The 19683-nt window shown below is 39.2% G+C and overlaps 1 protein-coding gene across 1 annotated transcript in view; it reads right to left on the bottom strand.

Annotated features, from left to right (window-relative positions):
- HYDIN (HYDIN axonemal central pair apparatus protein) overlaps positions 1–19683 on the bottom strand; it is a 361576-nt gene that overhangs the window by 153067 nt on the left and 188826 nt on the right. The window contains exons 21-23 of the mRNA XM_073225416.1: positions 8854–9092; positions 5814–6078; positions 3805–3948 (exon numbers count right to left, since the gene is read on the bottom strand). Coding sequence (XP_073081517.1) covers positions 3805–3948; positions 5814–6078; positions 8854–9092 — 648 coding nt within the window. The remainder of the gene's footprint in view (positions 1–3804; positions 3949–5813; positions 6079–8853; positions 9093–19683) is intronic.

The following is a 19683-nucleotide window of genomic DNA, read 5'->3' as shown; positions in this document are numbered from 1 at the left end:
AGGTACAATAGTTATAAAGTAGATCCAATGTGAGAAAATGGTTATAGAAACGTTCTTCCCATAGGCAGAGTGGGTATCATTATAGTCTAATGCACTAAATCAGTCGAATCCACTGCCTTAAGCCAAAAACAAGGAGACAGAATAGATAATTGGTGTTATGTAACTAAATCTGAATGCTGACACCTAACAGGTCTCTTGCACATGCTGGTAATAAAGCTGCATTTCTTCATTGTCCCTGATACGGCTTAAATGTGAGAAGGAAATGAATAATGAAAAATACAGTAGTTGGACAGATTTCAAATTGTGGTATTTGGTGGGAAAGAAAGAAGGGTAAAAACAAATCAACAGGGAGTTTCGACTTAATTCACTTTTTAACTCAAAAAGTCATTGCCATATTTATTTACATCAGACACATTCATGGTGCTTCCTGAACATGCACATACCTGTGCCTACAGTTACTCAATCAGATCTCTGGGAAATGGCCCAGAGACTTAATTTTGAATAAGAGATCCAAGTTATTTGCATTCACATAACAATTTTAGATCTAGTTTGCTAAGAAATTCGGACATGATTTTAACACATTTTTTGAGCCTACAGTAGGTTGAATAGTGACTCTCCAAAAGATATGTCCATTGAAACCCGTGAATGTGACTCTATTTGGAAAAAGGTACTTTCAGATGTAATTACGTTGATGATGTTGAAATGAGATCATCCTAGATTATTGGGTGGGCCTTATAACCAATAACAAATATTTTTATAATAAGAAAAGAAGACAAACACAAAGGAGAAGGCAACTGAAGAAGAAGGGAATGGAGTCACGGATCTACAAGTCAAGGCGCAATAAACATTGCCAACAGCTACCAGAAGTTAGTAGAGAAGCATGGGATAGGTCCACCCTTGGAGCTTCTAGAAGGAACCAATCCTGTTCACACCTTGATTTGGGACTTCTGGCTTCCTGAACTGTAAGAAAACTAACTTCTGTTGTGATAAGCCACCAAATGTGTGATAATATTGTAATTTGTTGTAGCAGTCCTAGAAAATGAAGAGTCTTCCAAAATATATAGATCTCTCCCATTAATAATATAATAATGGGCTATATTTACTTACTCGTGCACCAGGTATGATGGATAAGACAATCAAGACTGTAAGTAGATGTCTGGTTAATAACCCTGACACTAACATCCCTTCCATTTTAACATCTACTGGATCTTTCATAGGATTCTTGCCAATAACCATTTGCTCTCCAAACCACCTCCTTCCTTATTTATTGCCTCTTCTCAGGAGTAATAAGAGGAACAAATGTTCTTTGATGCCTGCTGAAGAACTTTATGTGCCCAGCCCATGTGCTTAAAGTAGATGTGAGCTGACTTTCACACCACAGGCAAAGTTGAGAAGTCATTTGCAAAGCTAAATTCTCTTTGCGGAAATTCAAAACACTGTTGTAAAAAGCCCCTTTTAAATATCATAGAGAACAATGTTTTTATCCCCAAATTAAATATTCCTGCACCTTAAAAAAAAAGTCATTGCCATAATACAAATATTTGCTGTTTTATTTTAGTGATAAACTCAAACAATAGACATTTAAACTAAAATCTGCTTTAAAAAAATAGTAACAAGGCTTAAGGATATAAAGAGAAGAAAAGGAACACTACCCACACATGTTTATCAGTGTTTATGGGCTCAGGAAAAAAAACTGAATAAGAAATTAAGTTGCATATTTAACATATACTAATGTCTTGCACAGATCAGGTATTTAATAAATATTCACTGAATTTTTTCCAAATAGCTACATTTAGAGAAAATATAATGCTACCAAATTCGGTGCAGATGCCGCCAGTAAATATTTTTCCAGATTACTTGAAAAAGGAAGAATTTAAAAGAGAGCAATGCAAGCTTAATAACTGTAGCAGGAACTCTTGCAGTGCGTGGTCTTACATGTCCCTGGAGCTGTCACAGCCGGTTCAGCAGCCTGGAACCGAGACCCTTACTCTACTTATTCAATGTCTACTTTCCCCACTGGCCTGTTAAGCTAGGGTTTTGCTGTTTCTTTGCTGCATAATACACTGTAATTGCTCAAAAATTATTTGTGATTTGAAGTGAACTTGAACATCTCACCTCCCCTACTTGACTATAAGCTCCCTTATTTGTCTCCCAGCAGAATACCTTATCCATGGTGGTGCTCAGTAGATATTTAATAAGAACAAAATATGATGGAGCCCCCTTCTAGAATGAGTGGTCTTGATGGTTCTCCTGCAGGCCTTCAGGTGATGAAAGGAGTCCTGGTTGATTCCCTCGTGACTGGTTCAGCACGTGCACACCCAGACTGGTCGTATGACTGGACACCACGTCAGGACTTAGCTTTGACTCTGTATGTCCTGGGCTTACTCAGTGCTTGGTCTTCCCAGTTGACTGTGAGGCTAATCATTCATTCTCACTGTTGTATCTCTAGCACTTGACACAGCGCCTGGCATGTGGTAGGCCTTAATAAATATTCCACTTGGCAGCCAACGTGACTGTTTGAGGGAGTAAGTCTGATCATGTCACTCCCCTCCCTCCCTGAAGCCCTTCAATAGCCACCCAGAACAAAGCTCAGAGGCCAGAACAGGCGTCCCGATTGCTCATCTGGCCCCTGCCCACTTCTCTAGGTGGGCCTCATGTCATTCGTGGCATATTCTATCTGAGATGGCCTTTCAATTCTGTGCAAGCTCTTTCCTAACTTGGCTCTTTGCCTGTGCTGGTCCCTCTGCCTAGAGTTTGCTCCCCTCCCTTATCACCAGACTAACTTCCATTTTTCCTTCAAGGCTCAACTCAAGGCACATGCTCAAGGGGGCCATCTATGACCACATTTACAAATGAGGCCATGTCTCCTGAGAGATGCTCTGACAGCACTTTATACCTCTTCTTCACATCACTGTTTAGAATCATGCTTTAAACAACTAAATTTTGAGAGTTTGCTTACAGTCTGTAACCTCAGTGGGTCTCTCAGCTTTGACTATGTCTGGCTGTTTCACCAGATTTGCAGCATCAAGACAGTTCTCGACTTAGAAGAGGAATTCCATACATACCTGTTTCGAATGCTAAATAATTCTATGAAGGAAGTCTGCTGCGGAGTAGGTAAAATCCTACTGTGGTGTCTCCCCTACCTTATCACCATCCCAATCCCCTGCCCTAAGCAGCAGTCACTCCCATCTCTCCCCTGTCCTCTGCCACCTCCATTTGTGGCTTGCCCTTAATGTCCATATAAAGGAGTAGATGTTATAACTACAGAAATTAAAGAGTGTGGGTCAAATAGTTTAAGTTTATCATCTCAAGTAGTGTTAGGGAATCTATATAGTAGCTTAACAACTGGGAAAATACATGCAATGAACATGGCTTGATGCCTACACATACCAATTAATAAGTGGTAGCTATTTTTTGGATTAGTATAATTATCAGTGATTCTACCCTTTCTATACTTCTTCTCCCTCTACCCTTCTTCTCCCTTTCTATACTGAGATGTTTATTTTACCTAGTTAGAGCAAAATGATTGACTAAAATGCATTTTCAGTGCACTGGAATACCCTTTACTTTTGTCTTATACATCAGGAATGATGGAAGTAGAATTTCTATAGCAATTTACATTTCAAAGGAATTTAGGCCTAGATTCAGATTTTTTGGTTGAGTGTATATTGGCTTCTGAAGCTTAAAAACATTGGTGGGGGTGTGGGTGTAACAGGCTTCTCATTAATTGAGCTTCCAAAATGAAAATGTGGACATCCCAAGCCCTAGTCTGAACACCCAGCCCTTCCCAGTACAGCCACTGACCTTCTCCAGTCGGTATACAAGCTGCTTGGTGGAGAGCTGGATTAGTGGTGCTATAAACTCACAGATGATATTCACAGTTAGCACCAGGCTTTTTCTCTTTTGTGCCCCGATGATGGCGTGGCACACCAGCCTTTCTTTGACTATCTGTAGACGAGAGACACCAGCCTTTTCGGAACAGCCATGGCTCAAAAAACTTAATTTTCAGCAATTAGAAAACTGATTCTGAACAACTAGCCTGGGGACATCAGGGAAGAGGACGCTTTTCCAAATAGTGTATTTCAGGGATCACTCTTTGCCATGCAATTAAAATCTTATGGGTTAAACATGCCTGGATAAATCACGGGCTTGTTTTTGACTGCTTGTAAGGATGCAATCAATTTAAATTTATATATATATATATTTTTTCTTCAGCTATATTATCATATATATATATATAGTATTATGTTTAATACTAATATAGTATTAGCATTATGCATTAGGACTTAGGAACTGGATGTACAAAACAGTGATGGACAAGGCAGATAAAGCCCTTCATGGGCTTACAGTTAAATGGTATGTAGATGATTTCTTACCAAGCCAGTCATAAACTGTGGCTGGAAAAATTTTGCCTTCTATACCTGAATATTTAAAAATCATACCATAGAAACAAATATTTCTTGGACCTAAGGGGATGACATTTCTATAAAGTAGAAAGGACCCAAAGTGAAGTTATACTATGAATAGCTTGTTTTGAGGAGTGCTCAGGTTTCAGATGTTAATGAATGTAAGTCTCTTCTCAGTTATGTAGCATGATATGTAAGAACATTCAGGGAAGCTTTTCGTAAAGCTTAAACTGAATTTAGAACCCCAGCAGCTCAGTTAATGCCTTTAAAAACATGGTCGACTCTTGATAATAACATTGCGTATGTGCACCCGGCTGTCAGTGCCCTGAGATGAGGGGCTGCTTTCTATTCATCTTCGCATCTTTAGTGCCTACCAGTGTTAGTCATGTGGTGCATACTCAATGAAAGTTGGCTGAATCCCTTAACAACAAAGAGAAAGAACACATTTATACCTATAATGGGAAATAAGCTTTCTTTGATTTTTTTGCACTAAGGATGTGTTTTACCTGAAAATGCTCTGTGAGGAACAATGTAAGTGAGATAACGTGTGATCTGTGAGCCTAGAGAAACTAAGAAATGGGTCAGCTTCCCCCTCTTCTCTTCTGGGAGACAAATTTCTTGTTTCCTATTTCATGAAGAGAAAGTTCAGTTTCACTTCCTAATTTAATGATACCAGCAGGAGCTCAAGTAAGCATCATTTCTCATTCACAAAGTCTGCACTTAGGAGGTAGAAGAGGCTCATAAATGCTTTTGGAAGTTTCCTGCAGGTTTTTGATGGTTTCCGATCTCCAAGAGGGAGCAGGAATAAACAGACAAATGGTTTGGATCTGTTTAAATGTTTTAAGCAGAATGGTGATAATTTAAATATAAAAAATGGAAATAAGATCGGAACATCAGAGTTGCTGAATATAAACCCAGCCTTTTTATTGATACACAGAAAGACGATGACTATAAATGTGCTGCTGTGTTGTCAGGCGGAGAGAGAAGGAGCCAAGGATGGCCTGATACCTGTGTAGAAGAGGCAGCTGAGAGTGTCTATAAAAACATCCTTTCTGAATAAATATGAAATGAATACTGGTAGGCGTTAATAGGAGGCTTAGCCTTGGCTGAATGCTGGATGTCCCTGTACCAGGGTGTTGCTGGTTGGTCACTGTCGACCCTGGAGGGGGAACCTGCCTCAAATAGCATTTTAAGGTTGAGTTCACAGTAGCATTAGAAACAAACAGAAAACTGAGCAGGGCTGAACCTTGAAGGCAGTGGGTGCTGCCATGGTAACTCAGTGCTGTACAAAATCCTTAAGAAACCGCATCCTTTCTACAAATAAATGTCAAGGGACTCACTTAAGAAATAGGTAAAGCTAAGATTTATTTAATAGAAAGACAGCTTCTAAATGTGCTGTCCTCTTACCCTGGGAGTAGCAGAATAGCCTTCGAGTATTACAGCGATGGTCTGGCCCGGGTGAATTTCCATCTTGAAGGGGTGGAGCTGGAACACCGGGCCCTGGGAGCCCTGGGAGCCCTGGGGCTGGGGCTGGTTCTTAGCAGGTCTGTTCTTAGCCAGTCCTTTCTTGCTCAGCTTGTCCTCGGGATGAAAATTTTCATTCATCCAGAACAACTGTTGGACTCGACGTCCCTTGTTGGTCAACTTGAAGGGGTAATAATAGGTGTCCAGGCTGAAAAAGAGGAGACAGGGATGGAGGGGACTCAACTTTGGGATGCTCTGCTCAGCTTCTTACCCTTGGGATTTACTACTCTGCAAATATTTAAAAAGTGAGCAATGAAATAGACATAAAAAAAAATTAGGACAGCTAAATCGCAGTACTACCAGGAGTTACCACAGTAACAGGACAAGGCAGCATCTACTTTCAGGGTCCACAGACTTGAGTCAGGCACCTGGGTTTGGTCCTGGAGTTGTCATCACCAGGGACGGGGCTGTGGGAAAGCAGCTCCACCAGGCCCCACTCTTTCCCAGAAGGTCAAGCATACCCCAGGATACACACTCACAGTTCATGTGAAAACCACTCTAACTTACAAGAAATGGCTCTGAGGAGTGAAAGGAAAACAAAATACCTACTAGAGGAGAAATACATTTCAAATTGTGTTGAGTACATTTCTACTGACTGAGTGAAATGTCTTGTGGTGGGCTCCATTTGAAGGGAAGTTCAAAGAGAAATGACACATATCCTCTAAGCTTTACTAGAGGTCAAGGGGACTATAATGGACTGGGACACCAGCTGAACTGGTCATTTTCCTCAGACTAGTGTGTTTTATAGGATACAGCTATCTCATGCATTCATTCATTTGTTCATTCATTCTTCTATTCCACAAATATTTATTAAGGACTTCCTGATTGTTTTACTCTTTGATAAACACTGGGATTTCTAAGATCTTGGAGGTGGTTCAAATGGGTTTTTGTTTAGGATTTTCCAGGGAGGAAACTCATCTCAGAACTGTTTTTTTATGTTTTAAATTTCATTAGGCTTTAAGATTTCATCACCCTGTCCCTCATTAGGAAATGACATCATATCTAATAAGTAAGCTGAAGCATCAGATAAATAATAAGAATTTGCCAGTTGTCAGGTGTAACCATTTCTACCTAAATATGTGCTCACAGGACATGCTTATTGGATTCTGTACTTAGTAGTATGATTCATTGGCCAAGAGTAGGCATTGGGGGGAAATAATGAGCAATATAAACTGTTCATAAACTAGACAGGGTTTCTGTCACTTATTCACAGTATATCTTTCAATCATCACAGAAAACCAGTAATAAGTATACTTATTCCCATGATATACTGAAGAAACAGAAACCCTGACATTTTAAGGAAGCTGCCCCAAAATATGCAATCATAAGAAGTGGCATATGGGTATTTCTTTAGACCCTTATGCCCAAAAAGTTGGCAAAGTTTTTATGTAAAGGGCTGAATAATAAATATTTTAGAACTTTTGGGCCATATGGTCTATCACAACTATTCAACTCTGCATTGTAGTGTGAAAGAAGCCACAGTAAATATATGTACCCCAAAGGGCATGGTTGTGGGCCAATAAAACTTTGTATAAACAGCCAGTGGGCTGCAGTACACCTACACTTGCTTTTGATGGTTCTTCTGGAGATTATTGGCATCGTGATTTATGTCAAAGGGAATAATGATAGGATTTAGACAGAGGAGAAATTGGCACCTAAAAGCTACAGTTTGCTTCTATATTTCATAGAAAACTATTAGCTAACCTTCCAATTCCAGGCAAGCATTAGAATATCCTTTGGGCTATTTGATATGGGGAACATGTAATTAAGTCTGGTTTGCAGTGTATTGTTTTCTATAATTATATTCAAGTGCATTTAACAAAGAAATTTGGAAATAGAAGCACAGTATGCATTACAAAATGCCCTAGCTTATAGCCAATAGACAGGCAGAGAGGAGAATTTTTATATTTAGTTGACAGAAAAACTATAATTGGATACTTCTTTAACAATATATGCAATTCAACTATCTGACTTGCCTATTACTTCATTCCTATTGGCTTACGGTATTTTCAATCAAGTGCCATGTTTTGTAGATGGAAGAGAAACAAGCAAGTGTGGATGGGCTTGTGGGGAGGGCTCCTGACTGATTTTTGTCAGGCACATCTTCTCTTAGCACAGTTTATCACATCTTAATTTCAGGACCTGTTAGACTAGAAGGCAGGAGCGTGCCTTTGAGGTCCGTTCACAGTATTGCAATGGACAGGCCAAATTCAACTGGTCCCCAAGAGTTGACTAGTGACAGCCAGGTGACTCTTCTGAGGAACCATGAATAAATACCCATGCATAGCCTTCACTGTTAGCATCCAACCTCAAACAATCTTAGAGTCACATTTCCATCATTCTGCTCAGAGGTGTCTATCCTATACCACCTTTCATTTAAATACTTAGACTCTCTAGCTCTTCAGGTGAAACCAGTTGCAATCACCTCAATTGTTGGTGCTATGGTGCAGAAGTAAGCAGAGGACATAATACCAAAAAATTCCTGGCCCTGAAATACCTGATCATATGCATTGGCAATAAATTTTTATCTTCCTAGTTATACTCTACTTAGGTTACCACTAAGATGAATCCGATTTTCTGCATTCATGGACAGGGATTAGCAGTGGATTGGAATCAAAGAGGAGAAATCATGGTTGTGATTTTAAATCTGTCACAGAGAAGCTACTGTAAGTTTGAGAAAAGAATGCACTTCCTATGAACTAACTCTTCCGTGTAGAGGGACACACTTAGAGAATGAAGCCAAGCTACGGCCAGGAAATGTCTTCTTGTGGCTGATGTACCTATCGAGAGGGGGAAAAAGTAAAGATGGGAATATGGGGATTAGTTCTATTTACTTAAAAAATAATTTTCCAAAGTAGAGGTGATGCTCAACTTAGGCAATATAGGTGATTTCTATAACACTTGGTCCATGATATTTCCCTACCTAAAATGTGCCCCCAAATTGAGTTCTGGAGCAAAGGGCTTATCTGAAACAATGGTGGAACCAATTCCTGAAGCCTGGACAGGAATCCGGTAGGTGTTACTATTTTCAATGTCCAAAATGACTGTGTCTTTGAATGTCAGTATGTCATTCAGGTTGGCGGTCAGTGTCAGTTGAACATCAGTATCCGGGGCAACCATGCCTTCACTGGGTTCAATTGTCCAAAGGGACTTTTTGTGTGCCTGCAACACAAAACTACAGGTTAACAGGGAAGATATTCTTGGCTTTTCATTCTACACATGTCAAAGCCCTCTATACTTCAAATGGCTGGCACTGCAGAACTCAACATCAGAAACAAACATGACTTTTTTGAATCAAAGCATCTAGGTGTTTGTAGGCTTTTCTTTTTTTAGAGAAGCATTCTGATTCTGAAAAATAAACTTACAATTCTACTTCTGAATGCTCTGTGAAGATTCTTCACATCTCCTTCTCAAGATGACAGTCTAGTTCTCTAATAAGCTTATACTAACTATATGCTCTCATCTCTAAATTTGGAGACACCAACAGAAAGTACAACATCCTTCCTGGAATTTGAATGTTTAGAATAAATGGTTTTCAAGTGCAAATTTTCTATGATGTTATAATGAGGATGAATAGCTTTCATTAATAAAAACAATATAGGAAGTTCATCTTTATTTCTACTATTTTATAATAATCAATAGAATTTCACTTGGTAAGATTCCAAACTTACTTTGAAATATATGATAACGACTAAATTATAGAGCCGGAAGTGATTCCTATCTGTTCCCTTTAACTGCTGGATCCTCACAGCTCACTCTCTTTCCTCTCAAACTGGCCAAACAATACCTCTCAATGTAGCCTACTCTGAGCATCATATTTTAAATTGCAAACCTTCCCCTGGTACCCCTGATCCCCTTTGTCTTATTCAGTTTTTCCTCTTAGCACTTATCATCTTCTAACATAGCACATGATTGACTTATTTACCTTGCTGTCTGTCTCCCTGCACTAGGATATAAGCTCTCCATAGAAGGCATGTCTATGTTTTATGTTCTTACTGGATATTCATTGATATATACCTAGAATCTATAATTATGCCTTGTACATGGTAGGTGCTTAATAAATGTTTGATCATGAATTATGTATCTGCCTTTTAGTTAAACCCTTTAATATTAGAGATCTCATTTCTCATCTAAGACAACCTGCCCCAGGTTTTAACAATTTAGCAGTTAGATATCTCTTGCTTATGCTACATAGATTTTTTTTGTACCCTCAATACACTGGTATTTGGTCCACTCCCATGGAGCTAAATAGAATAAATTTAATCTTCTTTTGCTTAACAGTCCCTCAAATTCAGCTTCAGAAGAAAACCTCAATAGCACAACCAGTTTCCAAAGTAAGCTGAAAATTTGATAAAGATGTCAAATCTCAGTGACTCATGCTATAAGCCTCTTATTTAATCTAAAAGTATAAAGTCTGCTTCCTTGATGGTAATCTATTTTCTCAGGCTGTTTTTAAGATTTTCCCCTTGTGTTTGTTTGTAGAGCAGGTTCACTATAATATGTCTAGTTATGGGTTTATCTGCGTATCCTGCTTGAAATTTGCTACACTTCTAGAATCTGTAGTCTGGTATCTACTTTTTCTGGAAAATTCTTAGCCATTATCTGTTTAAATATTGTTTCTGTCTCATTCTCTTTCTTTCTATTCTTGTATTACTCTACTTACATATGGGTAAGACTTCCCTAATGTATCCTCTCTGTATCTTAACCTCACATCTGCATTTTCCATTCTCTATCATTTAAATCAATCCTGACAGTCCTGTTTTATTTTGGGGAAGAAATTGCTCAGAGATACTTATATGGATTAATATATTCATAGAAAATAATTAGTGATGACCAATAATACATTGGGAAAAGGCTGAAAAAAGAAGACATATAGAGATCATTCAGCAACTTCCACAATAATGCAAATGGAAAGCTATCCCATGCTCATGAATTAGAAGAATTAGTATTGTTAAAATGTCCATATTACTCAAAGCAATCTACAGATTCAATGCAACTGTTATCAAAATACCAATGGCCCTTTTCATAGAACTAGAACAAATAATCCTAAAACTTGTATGGAACCACAGAAGACCCCAAATAGTCAAAGTAATCTTGAGAAAAAAGAACAGAGCTGGAGGTATCATATTCCCTAATTTCAAACTATACTACAAACCTATAGTAATCAAAACAGTATAGTACTGGCACAAAAACAGACACAGATCAATGCAACATAAGAGAGAGCTCAGAAATAAACACATGCTTATATGGTCAACTTATCTTCAATATAGGTAGCAAAAATAAACAATGGGGAAAAGACAATCTCTTCCATATATGGTGTTAGGAAAAGGGGACATCTACATGCAAAATAATGAAACCGGACCACTTTCTTACATCATACACAAAAATAAACTCAAAATGGATTAAGGATTTAAATATAAGAGTGGAAACCATAAAACTATGGCAGTAAGCTCTTGGACATCAGTCTGAGCAATATTTTTTTGTATCTGTCTCCTCAGGGCAACAAAAGCAAAACAAACACATGGGGCTACATCAAACTAAAAAACTTTTGCACAGAGAAGGGAAACATCAACAAAATGAAAAGGCAGTCTACTGAATGGAAGAAGATATTTGCAAATGATATAAGTGATAAAGGTTAATATCCAAAATATATAGAGAACTCACACAACTCAATACCGAAAAACAAATGAACAATCCAATTTAAAAACAGGTAGAGTACCTGAATAAACATTTCTTCAAAGAAAACATGCAGATGGCCAACAGACACATGAAAAGATGCTCAGCATCACTAATCATCAGGGAAACGTAAATCAAAACCATAGGAGATATTACCTCCCACCAGTCAGAACGGCTAGTATCAAAAAGACAAGAAATAACAAGTGTTGGTGAGGACGTGGAGAAAAGGAACCCCCATGCACTGTTGGTGGGAATGTAAACTGGTGCAGCCAGTATGGAAAACAGTATGGAGGTTCCTAAAAAAATTAAAAATAGAACTATCATACTATCTAGCAATTCCACTTCTAATATTTGTCTGAAGAAAATGAAAGCACTAAATTGAAAAGATGTATGTACCCTATGTTCACTGAAGCATTATTTTCAATAGCCAAGATAAGGAAGCAACCTAAGTGTCTGTTGATAGATGAATGAATAAAAATATATGGGTTTTTTTGAAATGGGATATTACTCAGGCATAAAAAAGAAGGAAACTTTTCCATTTGTGACAACATGGGTGGATAAAGAGAGAGTAGTATGCTAAGTAAAATAAGTCAGATAGAAAGATAAATACCACATGATTTCCTTACATGTGGAATCTAAAAGATAAAACAAAACAAAACAAACAAAGCAGAAACGGACCCAGAGATACAGGGAACAATCTGGTGCTTCCAGAGCGGAGGGAAGTTTGGATATGAGGAAAAAAGAGTAGGGAATGGAAAGGTACAAACCTCCAGATTTAAAGTAAATAAGATGGGATGTAACGTACAACATAGCTAACACAGTTAACAACACTGTAACAACTTTGAATGGTGACAAAGGGTAGTTAGATTTATGGTGGTGATCACTTTGTAGTGTATCTAAGTGTTGAATCACTATGTTGTACATCTAACATACATGTCAACGACACTTCAAAAATATTTTTCATTGAAACCAGTTGGTAAACTAACTACTAAGCATATTCTGGTAAAGGAAATAATACATTAAAAAAAACAAATTTAAAGCAAAAAAAGAAAGAAACAAACTTTCAGGTTAATAACTGAGAAGCAAGGTCAAATTCTATACTTCGCTGAGGAAGAGTTTGAATAATGGATTTTCTTTGGCTCCTCATGGCTCTTCTGAATATGGAAGCTCAGAAACTCTCCAAAGAAAAGCACGTAGAGGAAAACAAGAACTTAAAAACAAATGTGAAATATACTCTGTAGGCTGGATTTGAGAGGACATTCCAGTCCAAAATTATCTTCCTTCCATTTAGTTTCTATGGTGTACTCCCCTAACACAAAGAAAAAGAGAGAAATGTAAAAACACATGTAGCTCTATGAGGGCACAGGTACAAGGAGAGGCTACGATTCAGAAATTCCCCAACAAAGGCAGGTCAGGTTTGGAACAGAGTTGCACCGGTGGTCATTGTAAATAACGAGAATGTACATGGTAATTTTCAGGCAGGAGTTAGAAATTTCAGAATCTCACAGGGTGGCGGTGTCTTGGAGTGTCACCAAAAGCCGGTGTAACCCCACTGCAGATTAGAAAAGTGGATTCGGCCAGTGGGTCCTGAATGGTCACATCTTAGGAAGAGCCTCACGGGTACTTAAATAAGGAGAATCTAATTTTTAAACCCAAATGCCAATTTCCCAATTAACTGAGGAAAATTCTGTCAGACCCGAATGCCAGTTACATTTCCTCCTGGTTTGAAAGTCTACATGGGAGCTAATAAATAAATTGCATTTTAAAATTTAAATAGATTAAATGAAGCAAAGAACAGTTCTCAAGATTATAAATTGTTTATAATGAGAATGGATATGAAAGATGAGGAGGAAATTTTATTTTAATTTTGGTATTAATAGAAATTATAGATTTAACTCTAAATAAAGTGAGTCCTCTTATTACTCACAATCTTTTAATATAGGACATCTCAGAGACACAGATATAAGAGAAAACAATTAAACATCAAATACCACACTAGGTAAACTAGGGCTGAGACCGGATATTTATGATAATTATTTCCAATCAAAGGACACCCACATAAGAAAATGTTACTCTTGTATGACTTAATCTGTTTTTCTAAAATTTTCTCTCTAAATTTACTACTCATAGTAAATTAGCCCCAGTAGACAACTGAAATATTAAGAACACAGTAAGCAAAGTCTCTTTCCAGAACATTAACCTGCATTTGTTTTTAACATTATCCTAAAGTATTAGTAACAATAAGATAATAATCCTCATAAATTTAATATTAGAATTATAGATTAATTGTTATTGGCATGAGAGACTACAAAGATTGGATGTCATTGTATTCTGCTCATGGTTAGGTTCAAAGAAATGCTTTCTTTGCATCTCTTAATTTATCCACAATAATTTTTTAACAGACTGTCTTCATCCATTTGCAGCAATGTAGGCTTCTTCCAGTATTCACTTCAAAACTCATTTCATCAGAGTTTCTATTACAGTAGATAGGAGTCTTTGACTTTTATTTTTTTCAGTCTGACCTACACAACAAAGTAATATATGGAAACAGACTTTTCATGCTCAAGTAACCAGCCCTTTTCCTTACTTAGAACTACTTTTGTCTTAGTTTCAATTTTTAGATTCCAGGCTGCTGTTTTAGATAAAGTAATGCTGACTGCTTTTACAGAAAGATCCCTGATGCTCGATGGCTTAATACACGGGAAGCTTATTTCTGGTTCACATGATTTCCAGTGAATGGCAGGGATGAAGAGGGGCTTCTATTCTGTTTAGCCATTCAAGGATCCCACCTAAACACATTCTGACCTGTTTAATTTGTATCCTTTCAGTCACTCTGGGCAACTGGCCAATGAGAGAAGGAGAATACAGGGCTGCATGCTAAGATTTTATGCACCTAGCCTGGAAATGGTACACATCCCATCAGTCCACTTCCACTGAGCAGAACCCAGTCACTGAGCCTCACCTGACCGCAGAGGAGGCCAGGAAATGTCATCTGGTTCTGGGTGCAAGAGTAAAGGGGCGGGCGGCTGTGGGGAACTGCCCGCTGGCTTCTGCCAACGCTGCCCTGTTGGTTTAGTCTGTCACATCCTCAGGTCTCCCCCCATCTGCCCTGGAGCTCAGATTTTGGAAGATGAAGAGTTCACTCCATCAGAACAGAGAAGTGGGAACATAACAAAATTTCAACTCTTAAGGGAATTGTAGGCCTGAAGTTCATATCCATGTCAGGACAAATGGAGGGGGAGCTAGAAAAGAAGAAAGTTCTAGGCAAGATCATCTCACTCTACTGGCACTTCTTCCCAAACCTGTGGCCTTCAGAGCACTCTATGTAGTTTTAATAGTTTATGAGACTCAGCTTACAATTAAAACATAAATCAATGCCATGTTTGCCCTTCTTTTGTCAAAAAGCAAAAGCCTTTCAGAAGAGGGTATTGTCAATGTCACCTTTCCTGTTATAACCATTTATTTCCCTCCTCTGTGCAGCACAGGTCAGTCCACTGTTCACAATGAAGATACAGCGTCACCAGCGTAGTGCTGTTTCAAGTCAGGGGACATTTGTTTTCCACGGATGGGTCCCTTTTCTATTTTGATTCCTGCTGACACAGGTTAGCTGCTCTCGAAAGAAGACCTGAAGTTGCTCTCCAGGGCCGAATTGGTGAGTTATTTTTTTCCTGATGAAGCTTATTAATCAATATTCAGCATGAAACCAGGCACCAAAGTATATCACAGGATCCACAAACCAAGCACATTAAAATGCCAGCAGCTAAGATACTGAACTATCCTTACCAAAAGTCGGGCTCTAAACTGCTCTGACACCCTTGTGTCTCTTTGATATTTGACTGTTAGGAGCGTCCTTTGTTTTTAGGGAGGACTTGACATATGTGACATTTTCTGTTATTCCATGGCAAATTTGACTGAAGAAAGCATAGATGAATGATAATCATTGGAGCTATGGAGGACATTCTGGAACCTTTTCAAAACCACAATATTCAAGACAACAACTGATGGAAATAGGAAGGAGGGCTCTGAAGGAAAAGTGACGTGGATTTGCACATACATCCTAGCTCTGCTGCTTTGGACATTGGGCAGGCACATCACTTAACAGTGCCTGGCTCAGTTTTGTCACATGGAGCTCACGATACTGACTGCATCTTCTGCACACAGTAGTGGTAGTGGCTAAATGAGGGAATGTACATTGTGTCTGGCATGTAGTAAGTCCTCACAAATAACAGCTTTGTCATCATTTTACCAAAATCTGAAATGACACATAATTATGGGCTCAATAGTATTTGCTAAAAAAAAAAGCAGATTATAAAACTGAGAGAACAAAGATGGATGCTGCAAAAGCGTTCAACATACAATACTCTTGCCAGGAGGGAAGCAGCTTGTAAGGGCTTATGGTGGACAGAATTCTAAGATGGTACTCCAAGATGTCCATCTCCTGGTGGACAGTTATCTCCTCCCAGTTTTGTAAACAAACACTTAATCTAGGTGCTGCTGTGAAGGTATTTGCAAGTGGAGTTAAGGTCTAAGTCAATTCACTCTCAGGTGTGGAGATGACCCTTAGGGGGTCAGGTGAGCCCTTAGAAGGGACTGGGAACTTCCTAATAAGTGCGAGAGAGCCTGTGGAAGGGGCCACACGGTAGGGAGCTGTGGGTGGCTTGAGAGCAACTGGGAGCAGTCACTGGCTGACAGCTAGCAAGAAAACAGGGGCCTCAGTCATTCAGTTGCAAGGGAAGGATTGCCAAAAACCTAGGGTGGGGGGCCTAGAGGTGGATCTTGTCCTAGTCAAGCCTCCTGGAAGAAATGCAGCTTAGCCAACACCTTGATTCGCCTTTTGAGATCCTGAGGATATGATCCAGGCAAATCATTACTGGACTTCTGACCCACGGAAGCTAAGATAATAAACTCGTGTTGTTTTAAGCAGCGATAGGAAACTAATACAGGGCTTCACATATTTGTTCCAAAGATGACAAAAATTAGCTTTTTAAGGCTTCCATCAAAACTTTAGCAACATCTGCCTCTGTTTTCTATGATTGGGGCTGGAAAGCCAGAGTCATTACAGCAGCCCATGAAAAACATGTACCGGAGGTTTGTACGTGCATGTGTATACAACCACGTGAGAGGTGGAAAAATTGTCATCTTTTGTGAGTCAGAATTCCATGCCCACAGGTGTTTAGTGTTAAGCCCTTCCCCAGGAAGTTTCACATATCCTAAGATAGCGTCTGCTTTTTATTTGACAAAATGTATTCAGCACACTTCTCAGGCAGAGCTCAGACCCCCAGGTAAAACAGCCAGAGCTTTTATAACTTTCCTTATGAATTTAATATTTGCCATGAAAGACAGAAGTGCACACTATTGTTTGCACATGTCATTTCAACAATCAGTGAAAGTGGCTGTGCTCAGGCAGACCCCCGAGGCCATAGTGCTACTGACGACAAAGCTTGAAGAAAATAGCACTGTGCACTTTTCTTCAAAATGACTCATTTGTTGGTTGAATTCTGCAAGAATTTCCAATTTCCTTCCATGGAATGAGAGAACACAAATAACAGGAACCAACATGCAAAGTGAAGGGTTTCTTCAGATTTATACCATTAGCTCAGCAGATGATCATTTTTGTGTGTGTGGAACAAGAACAATGAATCGTCACCAAGGCCTTTCTCCTTTTTGTTATCTAAACGGTATCTCGTATTGTGAGTCCTACGGCTCTCTTCCCTGCAGTGAGTCACTCTGCTGTTTAAATAATTAACTGAAGATTAGGAGATGAAGCACAAAAGAAATGGTGTCAGCGCTTTATAAGGGAGGCAGCAGAGGGTCATGATTAAGAGAGCGGGCTTTAGGGTCACACGACCTGGCAGTTAACTGCAGACTCGGCCATTGGCAGCAAGGCCAACTTGGACTAGTTTTAAGATCTAGGTTTCAGTTTCCTCATCTGTGAAACCTCATTTAACTTGAAATAAAATGGGTGTCAACCATCCAGCGCTTTGTGTACCACAGAGTAAATAATCAGTGGTGGTTATTAACATTATCTTTCAAAACTTCCTGTCCAGGGCTTGCTGCCTGCACCCTCCCCAGTCCACATTGTTGACAGGGCTTTTTTTCACAAACATGATCCTGTTCCACTCCAGCTGAAGATACTAGAGGCTTCTCCAAGGTCTGGACCAGTGGAGTCCCCTTTGAGAATGCTATGGAACCTGTCTAGAACACACACACACACACACACACACACACACACACACACACACACACACCTGTCTAGAACACACACACACACACACACACATGCACACACACACACACACACACACACACACACACACCAAGTTTTAAATATAATTTCCAGGATCCAGGGACCCTAAACATGGTGGATATTTGTCAACTTTTCTGTTTTAAACATGAAAGCCTTGCGATGCAAGACTGGTATAACTTCGCTCGCTATCAAGGCCTTGGTCTGGGGGATCTGTTCCGAATCCCTCGTGAGAGCGCCGCAGTGCACATTTCCAGGCGCACTTTCTAGGCACTGCCAGTTTCCAACATGCACCCTTGGCTTTGGCCACACTCAATCATCCACCCTTCCCAAGTGTGCTGCACATCAACCCTGCATTTAACTATGCTATTCTCTCGAGACGGGCACCCCATTTCCCTGGTCTCTTCCCTCTTATCCTCCAAATCTCCACTCAAATGGTTGATGAGTGTTTTTAACTTTATAAAAGAATTAATCACCTCTTCCTCTGTGCTTACGATCATAACATAACACCCTGTAATACTGTATTGGTCATGCACTCATTATTTTTTTTTGAGGTTGTAACCTCTCTGAAGAGACCATTCTGTTTACTTGCATGCCTCTGAACTCCATCCAGTCAGTACATCATCAGGCACGGGACAGGGGCTCAAAAATCATTTGTTGGTCAATAAATATATAAAAGATGTTCAGCTTCATCAGTAAGCCAAAGTACCAAAACTAACAACACAATGTTTTTTCTTCTGCCAGATTTGGCACAAACGAACAAAAGGTTGGCTTCACTGACAAACATTTAGATAAATAAGTGACGAATGAGGACAAAGGCAGCAATAGAGCTCCCGTTTCCCAGAGTCTGTACTATGTGGATTGCTTAGCTTCAAACCTTAGGGCATGGTGTGCCTTCTTTCTTTTTTTTTTCTTATCTAAGAAAGGAACACAAAAGATCTTAACATATAGCATCATAAAAATTTAAGTCTTTCCACAAGCCATTTCACCTAGATTTTTTTTGTCTGTCAGCACTAATAATCAAAGATATCATTTACTGAATGCTGAATGCTTATTTTTCACCAGGCACTTCCTCCTGTGTACTCATGTTCAGTCTTCTAGAGGCTATTGTTAGTTCCATTTAAAGACAAGGAGCCAAAGGCTCAGAAAGGCCGGCTAACTTCCCCAGAGTTCGTACATGCAGAGTTAGGACTTTCTTCCGGGTCTGCCTGAATACAACACCCTTACCGTCAGTCATACGGAACACTACTTCAGCACTCATCTGCTCAACAACACTTTCCAGAGTGACTACCATATGTAAGACCACCGTGTAGACACATGACCATACCTGCCCCTGGACAACATTGTCCTTCTCTCCTAGATGCATCCCAATTTAATGTCCTGTCCTTCTAGAGGGGATTTTTGTTCCTTCCAAAGTATGAAACAATGTGGCATACAACAGTTTCATCACAACTGACATTTAAAAAGATATACCCAAGTGCCAACCCATGGAGAGCTCTACCACGTCTATACTCCCCTCTCCAGACCCTGTCCTTTAGCTTATGGCAGGGAAGAGGAAATGAAACTGAAAAAGAGTATGATCCACTCCTTGATAAATATCATATAATCTTGATATAGTGTTGGGGATTTCATACCACAAATCAACCTTTACACCATTCTACTTAATGCATCTCTTCTTGCCTCTGTCCATTATATAAAACTGTTTATTTCAAGAAATCCTACCATTTGCAACAACATGGATGGAACTAGAGGGTATCATGCTCAGTGAAATAAGCCAGGTGGAGAAAGACAAGTACCAAATGATTTCCCTCATTTGTTAAGTATAACAACAAA

The sequence above is a fragment of the Manis javanica genome, chromosome 17, assembly GCF_040802235.1.
Source record: "Manis javanica isolate MJ-LG chromosome 17, MJ_LKY, whole genome shotgun sequence".
Taxonomy (NCBI): Eukaryota; Metazoa; Chordata; class Mammalia; order Pholidota; family Manidae; genus Manis; species Manis javanica.
This window is presented reverse-complemented; position numbering and strand designations above follow the sequence as displayed.